The sequence below is a fragment of the Embiotoca jacksoni genome, unplaced genomic scaffold (assembly GCF_022577435.1).
Source record: "Embiotoca jacksoni isolate LCO1_2020_lvr unplaced genomic scaffold, fEmbJac1.0.p SCAF_5, whole genome shotgun sequence".
Taxonomy (NCBI): Eukaryota; Metazoa; Chordata; class Actinopteri; family Embiotocidae; genus Embiotoca; species Embiotoca jacksoni.
Genome location: NW_027185403.1, coordinates 5184951 through 5193218, shown reverse-complemented (window position 1 = coordinate 5193218; position 8268 = coordinate 5184951). Strand labels below are relative to the sequence as shown.

The window sequence follows — 8268 nt, the reverse complement described above, 5'->3', positions numbered from 1 at the left end:
TGATTTGACGGTGTGTTTCATTGTTATTCTTGTGGCACGCTGCTGTTTTTTCATTGGGGGTGAAGCAGTCTGGGGGTAAAAATGGACAAGCTGGAATAACGGAATGGAGCGGCGGCTGCGGACGCTAGGTGTCACCCTTGTGACTTTGAAATCGGCCTGCCCTCGACAGGATGTGATGGCGGCTGAGCGCGCCGGTGAGAGGCAGACAGGCAGGCAGGCTGGCTGCATGGGAAGAGGTGTGTGTGTGTGTGTGTGTGTGTGTGTGTGTGTGTGTGTGTGTGTGTGTGTGTGTGTGTGTGTGTGTGTGTGTGTGTGTGTGTGTGAGGGACCGGCTGGAAGCGAGTGTCGCTTCTATCTGAATGAGAAGAGTGAGATTTCAGGGAGGGTGATGACAGTCTGCAATATGTGTAGAGCTCCGGAGGAACTTTATATTCAACATTTTTTCATCGACAGAGTCGTTTTTTTTTTTTTTTTATTTATTTGTGTTGGCTGCCATTGAGCTGAAGTGAATTGTTCCCATCACAAGGAGACATATAATGTCGGCCTAAATTACATGGAGATAAAACAGAAGGGACGCTTTGAATAGCTAATAATTGATATGTTGCTCCTTTTATTATGATGATTAGCGGCAGGCTGGAGGTGAGAGTCCACTCACCTTATTATTAACCTTATTAACAAACGACTTCATACAGTTAGTGAAGGCTATTTATTAATTTTCATATGCTAAAATTATTTCCCGATAATTAAACACCCTATCACAGGCTGCTATCCAAACGTATTTAATGTCAAATTAAACGTGTTGGTCATTAATATCAAATAAATTGACTAGTTGTGATTGAGAGTAGTGCGGCTCAAATATGATAGGCCTGAAGAATGATTTTTATTTTCGTGACATCTATAAAAAAAATAAAAAAATAAAAAAAAATAAACTCTGTTATTATTGATTTGGCCTGTGGCAAGATTTCCTCTGAGTATGTTGCTACATGGAAACCATCATTTAAACCTATAATGTTTGTTCATTATTGGGAATTGCTTCACCACGGTCTCTGGTGCTGCTGAAGTTCAGACGAAGCGCACTTAAACGCAGAAGAGACACGTTATAGGCTAAATGATGTAATACGATGCGTACAGTTTCAGCGGCAGTATAGATCAACAGGCCCCACACTTGACTTTCAAATAGGCAGTATAAGGTAGCAGGAAATGCTATCTGGTCATGCGGTGATGCTATCTGCTCCGGCACAGGGTCACACCCTCAGATGTCGGTGCGTCTCCAGCAGATCACGGATAACAGAGGATCCCCACGGTGAGGATCTGTGCTGTAAAATATAATTGACTACTGCAGTAGAAGAAAAAACAAGGGCAGATCTGTGAAAAGTTATCCTGAGCGTCTCCTCTCTGTCTCTGCTGGGGGAAATTAGTCTTGTTACTCTTTTTTTTTTTTTTTTTCTGTTGCACCCATGAGAGCCTTCTCAAAGACACCCATGGGTCCCCAGACCCTACTTTTGGAACCGCAGCTCGACCGATCATCTCCTACTCAGGTTCGTGTTTCGACGTGCGCGCTGTAATTGCCCGTTGAGTCGTCCATCTGCAGGAGAACAGGTAGTTGGCCGTGTTTCATTGCTGTACTTTGCCCCACCCACCAGCAGCTCCAGCCCTCCCGTGTAACCCCTGATTGGCTGAGGGGATTGCGGGTCCTGAGACTGAGCGCTCGGCTCGGAGCTGCGCGTTCGCCAGTGTGCACCAGTGAAGCGAGAGGAGCGCTTGTTGGAGTCAACCAGACAGCCTACTGGCAACGAGTGGTGATTTCTTTTCTTTTTTCTGCCTCAACCAGACTGGATATAGGCTACTGTGCTTCAGTTTGCTGCAGCTCAACATTAAATGCTTTTTGAAGTAGGCTCTGGCTTCGTTTCCTCCCACTGGCTTTTGGCTACATTTTCAACGGATTTTTTTTTTTTTTTCTGTTGCATGGACTAATAATCGGGATATGTGCATCCCGTTTCCAAGTGAGATACGAGGAAATTAATTAGTAAGTAAAAGCTTAAAGACTTTCGGAGAGGATGAAAGACTAAAAACCTGCTGGAAATAAACAAGGTAATCGGGACTTGAGTGATGTGATGAGACATTCCTGCAATTGCACCCTTGTTCTTTAGGCAGAGATATCCGGACTCAGGCTGTTGAATAATTTTTTGTGACTGCAGATCCTTTTAGCTCTCTTCATCAGATGTGCAGTTTGAAAGCCTATAGCTGCCGACCGAAGAGGAAATTTGTATCACTGCTTGTAAAATATCACAGAGAACAAGATCTTTATCCGAAATGCGACTTATATATTGACTGACATCAAGGCGGAGAATTTAACACGGACTTTTGAGCCCCATCACTTCACCCGCACGGAAGATTCAAATCTTTTGTGGACTTGCTCACAGGAATTCTCATTTTGTGTCTATGCAGTCCGTGCATTTTTCCTCCTTTCAGCCCACTTGAATATGGACATTTCACCATATGAGTCATGTGTAAAACCAGTTTACCGCTTGGTAAGAGCTGCACGGATTTATACGACTAAATCACTATTGTGAGACGATTCAGCATGTTTACACAGATCTGTCGTCCTCAATGTTTCGTCCGCTGCAGTAGACCTGAGGATGTGCTCTGCCTGAGAAGAGTGAAATAGGCTGAGGCACTTGTTAGAATTATAGCTTTCACACCATGATATAATTTGCATCCACGAGAGATTCATCACTCAAACACTTTTTTCTGGACATTTTAATAAGATGATTAATTTGCATAATTTTTCCAGCTTTCTCTGACGTGCATTCTTGTGCGTAATTATCAAGGTCTTTATTAGGCACCGAAAAACTCAACAGGTACGATGCAAACCAAGGAGATGGAATTAATAGAATTAACTGCTGTTTTCCTCCTATTCTGGGTTGGGACTGAGGCTGTTATCAACCTAAAGTATGGAATAAACGAGGAGATGAAGCCCGGGTCAGTGATTGGAAACGTGACAAAGGACGCACTAAAGCAAGGATTTCAGATTGCACCGCAGCCCCCATACTTGAGGGTTATTTCCAATTCAGAACCACGATGGGTGGAACTCAGTCCAGCCGGAATTCTTACAACCCAAATGAAAATAGATCGGGATGTAGTTTGTCGACAAAACCCAAAGTGCATTATTTCCCTCGAAGTGATGTCAAACTCTATGGAGATCTGTGTCATCAAAGTTGAAATTGAGGATTTGAACGATAACGCACCCAGATTCCCAACGAGCCACATTGACATTGAAATTTCAGAGAATGCCTCCCCTGGTACCAGGTTTCCCCTAGAGGGGGCAAGCGATCCGGACTCGGGGATATTTGGAGTGCAATCATATTCCATCACCCCAAATGAGCTTTTCGGACTAGAAATAAAGACCAGAGGGGATGGGTCCAAAATTGCTGAGCTTGTTGTGCAAAAATCGTTAGACAGGGAGACCCAGTCCCACTATTCGTATGAAATCAGCGCAGAAGATGGAGGAGATCCTCCAAAGATAGGTGCGGTCCAGTTAAATATCAAAGTAATTGATTCTAATGACAACAACCCGGTTTTTGATGAGCCGGTGTATACAGTTAATGTGATGGAGAATTCCCCCATCAATACATTAGTCATAGACCTGAATGCAACGGATCCTGACGAAGGCACTAATGGAGAGGTTGTATACTCCTTCAACAGTTACGTCACCGAGAAAACGAGGGATGCTTTCAAAATTGACCCCAGAACCGGGATCATCACTGTCAACGGCGATTTGGATTATGAAACAACTCAAATATACGAGATCGACGTCCAAGCCAAAGATTTAGGTCCCAACTCCATCCCAGCTCACTGCAAAGTCACAGTGAACGTGATGGATACGAACGATAACTCACCTATCATCAGTTTACTCTCACTGAACACAGAGATGGTGGAAGTGAGTGAAAACGCGCAGCGTGGATATGTCATTGCGCTGGTGAGGGTGTCAGATAAGGATTCTGGGGCAAACGGCAAAGTGCAGTGCAGGCTGCAGGGCAATGTTCCGTTCAGACTGCAAGAATATGAGAGCTTCTCCACGATACTTGTTGATGGCAGGCTGGATAGAGAGCAGAAGGACACATACAACCTGACTATCCAGGCGGAGGACAGCGGCATCCCTCCTCTACGAGCCACAAAATCTTTGGTAGTTAAAGTCACAGATGAAAACGACAACCCTCCCCACTTTCTTAAGCCACACTATCAGGAGATGGTGATGGAAAACAACCTCCCTGGTTCGTGTCTGCTCGCAGTATCCGCAGAAGACCCGGATCTGGGGATGAATGGCACAGTTTCCTACTCCATAGTCCCTGGTGAGATTAAGCACATGGATGTAAACACATATGTCAGCATAAACCCATCAGGCCGCATTTACTCCATGAGATCATTCGACCATGAATACACCAGGACTTTTGATTTCAAAGTTTTGGCCAGAGACAACGGTAATCCCTCTTTATCAAGCAACGCCACAGTGCGTATTGTTGTGCTGGACGTCAACGACAACACACCTGTTATGACAAACCCTCCGCTGGTTAATGGCACAGCGGAGGTTTCCATCCCCAGAAACGCTGGGGTGGGTTACATGGTGACACAAGTGAAAGCTGACGACTATGACGAGGGGGAGAACGGACGCCTGACCTACACCATCTCAGAGGGGGACAGGGCTTTCTTTGAAATCGACCAGGTGAACGGAGAGGTGCGCTCCACCAGGATGTTTGGAGAAAATGTCAAATCCACGTACGAGATCACAGTCGTGGCGAGGGACCACGGCAAGCCCTCCCTGTCCGCTTCGGCCTACATAGTGGTGTACCTCTCTCCAGACCTGAATGCGCAGGAGCCTATTGGACCTGTCAACCTGTCTCTCATCTTCATTATCGCCCTGGGCTCTATCGCAGCCATCCTCTTTATTACCATGATTTTCGTGGCGGTCAAGTGCAAGAGGGATAACAAGGAGATCCGGACGTACAACTGCAGGTACTGACTAAATCCTGTGTGTGTGTGTGTGTGTGTGTGTGTGTGTGTGTGTGTGCTGAGAGAGAGACGGGGGGTGGGGGGGGGGGGGGGGGCGAGAGAGAGAGAGAGAGAGAGAGAGAACGTGCTTGTGTCCTCGATTGCGCCTGAAACTGCCAGTGTTGTCAGTGCATTGCTTTTGTCATGCAGCATGTAGAGGCCCTGATGTGAGGACTGCAGATTTTTTTTTTTCCACCGCTGAAACTGAGGTAGACCTAAATACAGCCGCCTGCTTTAAATCAGACACATTCTGCTGAGGCTCACTGTTCCGTGTTAGGAAAACGTGATTGATGGATTTAATCCTTCCATTGTAACCAATTGACTCATAAATACGACGGTTCAACTGTCATGTTCAATTTGCGGTAGTGTTGCCGGACAATTAACGTCCCACTTGGCTCAATAGCAGTCCCAGACATTTATTATTTAACGTCCACCGTGGCTGATTGGCTGTTATCAGCTTTAATCTAGTGTGATTATGGACAGTCCTGCAGGATCATTCAGATTCCCCCGCCCTCTCCCCCCACCTTTTTTTTTTGTCCACACTCAGCTATAGGAGGATGTACAGTAAAATAAAACAGTAATGACAGTATTAAAAACACTGTAGTTTAGATGCTATGAAATGATGTAAATCAAATCAGAGTCATTAACTGTTAAGACAGTTTCATGGAAAAGGAGCAGTTTATTATTTTCTTCAATCTTGTATACTGAATATTCTGTTTTGTTCATCAATCTGAACATCAATTCTGCCTTTGATTTCCCTGTGCCATATTACCATTGTAAATTTACATATAGATTGGATTTGAGAATTTAACCTGAAGGTATAATCATTATTTGCTCCCAAATATAATTTTGTTGATTTGAAGTTCACTTAATTTTTCAAGCAGTAATGGTTGTAAAAAAAAGGTTCTAAAAAATCCTCAGTATTGATTGGATTTTTTTTCTCAATATTGATCAGGAATTATGTTTTTTTTTTTTTTCCATCCTGATGTCGTATTTGGTTGAAATATTCACAGGTGTTTTTCAACATTGTTAATTGCAGAGAATGGAAATAAGGACGTTAATTCTATCTCTCTTGGTGTATTAGCTCAGAGGAAAATTATACCTCAAATCCACTGTGACCCTCCTTTAGATTGTTAACAACTCTTTTCTCCTGTCAGCATATAAATACTTTTCAAAATTTCTTTTTATTCAAGCCTAATTGGAAATACATGAGAATCTATGTGCTGACATTTTGACAGAAAAAATTGTGTCACATTTGAATGCCAGTTCTACATTTTGTTCAGAGAAGAAACAATGATAGACAACAAGAAATTCCAAAGTGAAAACTGCTCCCAGTACTTTACTCTCCTCGTGTGAGCCACTCTCCCTGCTGGGTGCTTTAATCAGCACTGATGTGCTCTGCCTCTCAGTCGCCACCTCGAATATGAGGAGCAGTTATCTCCAATTTATTGCTTGTCCTCTGTCAGTCTGTCTGACTCTGAAGATTTCCCCTCCCAAATTTCAATTTGGGCACTGAGTAGAGAGACAACATGTTAAAATGACAAATGAAAAAGAGATGGAGTGTTTTCTCCCCTTGCAGCTGCCCATTTTCTTTCCTCTGAATCGGGGGTGGGGGGGGCAGAATAGGGGCGGGAGCTGTTTTCAAGATGCCATCAAAAAGAAAAATGAAAAAGACAAACTGCAATGGTGCTTCTTCTGGGCCAGTTTGGTTTTTAGGAGCAACAGAGGATTAGTGCCGCAGAACAGAGGCCAGTATGGCCTGGCACAGCAGAGACATTTCAGACAACACGAGAGACAGAAACAGACACATTGCAGATAGTCCAATTTTATATGTAGCTATGGTTTAGTTTTGGCCTTAATATGGGATAATAAACCATATGCTCTGAGCCACAAGGTTAAAAATGAGCTCTTCCAGAGTTCGAAGTAATGCAGATATTAAAAAACATCAAAAATTATATGGAATATGTCTCGTGGGGTTTGTAAGCACCACTGTAGAGTACTTAGCATTTGCTCTCCTGTGGAAAACTGCAAGGCTGTGCGAAGAATGGATATTTCCCCCAGTCTGTGGATCCTTTGATAAAACATGGCTGTGTTGCTCATTTGCTCTTATTAAAGTCAAAATACTCAGTTCAAGTTTGCAGCAGCAACTGAGAGTAGCTAAATGAATTTGAATCTGCAGTTCTCCTGCACTGTGTACTGCTAGTGGGCTCGCTTGATAATGAAAGAAAAAAAATTGAATTACTGTGGGTTGTGTGCTTTGAATATTATTGCATATACTGGTAGTGCTGTTCTGCATCCCTGTGTTGTTTTGCTTTGCTTCTGTGGTTTTGGCATGTTTGCATATTGTCTGCCTGTTTGTGACATGTCGATTGTTGAGCATGCAAATGCAAACAAACAAGGGATGACAGCTCCATTGCAAGCCGGGTGTGGGAAGCCACTTAGGTGTGCCGTTCCACCCCTGGACAGGGGCAGTGAGCCTTTGTCTGGCACCCATGGTCGAACAGCGCCCTAGCTGGCATGGTGGGAGAGCGTTTTGACCGTGTGGACCGGGGAGGGGAAGGCAGGACACTGCTTTATTGAGTCTGTTCAGTTTCTTCTACTTGCGCAGGGTGGCGGAGTACTCATATGGCAACCAGAAGAAGTCCAGCAAGAAGAAGAAGCTGAGCAAGAACGACATCCGCTTGGTGCCGCGAGACGTTGAGGAGACAGACAAGATGAATGTGGTGAGTTGCTCATCTCTCACCTCCTCGCTCAACTACTTCGACTACCACCAGCAGAGCCTGCCGCTGGGCTGCAGGCGCTCCGAGAGCACCTTCCTCAACGTGGAGAACCAGAACTCACGCAATGCAGCTCCCAACCATGGCTATCAGCACCCGTTCACAGGGCAGAGTCACCAGCAGCCAGACCTCATCATCAACGGCATGCCACTGCCAGAGGTGAGATACAATCCACTCTGCTCTGTCCTTGATCCTTGGCTGGGCTGCTTTGGCTCTTAGGGGTAGGATGAAAGGGGAGGTTGATTATAGCATTGATTACCATGGTTAAATGCAATGTTTTAGTCGCAGTGAAAAAATAGTCAACTTTATAGGTTTAGTTTTTCATTCATCAAAAATGTATCAGGTCTGTTTGATCACACTAAATATTATGAAAGCAATGTAGAGATGCTATGCAGCACCCTTCAACACATCTCAAGGTCTAGTGCTGTTTAAAATTTCATTG

At 44.4% G+C, this 8268-nt stretch overlaps 1 protein-coding gene across 7 annotated transcripts in view; it reads left to right on the top strand.

The window, feature by feature from the left end:
• The first annotated feature begins 1715 nt into the window (after positions 1–1715).
• pcdh19 (protocadherin 19) overlaps positions 1716–8268 on the top strand; it is a 54792-nt gene continuing 48239 nt past the window's right edge. For 2 of the 7 annotated variants that reach the window (XM_069170744.1, XM_069170743.1), the window contains exons 1-2: positions 1717–5013; positions 7658–7985. In XM_069170744.1, coding sequence (XP_069026845.1) covers positions 2867–5013; positions 7658–7985 — 2475 coding nt within the window. In that variant the 5' untranslated portion in view covers positions 1717–2866. Of the gene's footprint in view, positions 5014–7639; positions 7986–8268 lie in introns of all 7 variants that reach the window. The other 5 variants (XM_069170747.1, XM_069170745.1, XM_069170746.1 and 2 more) reach the window with 5 other exon arrangements.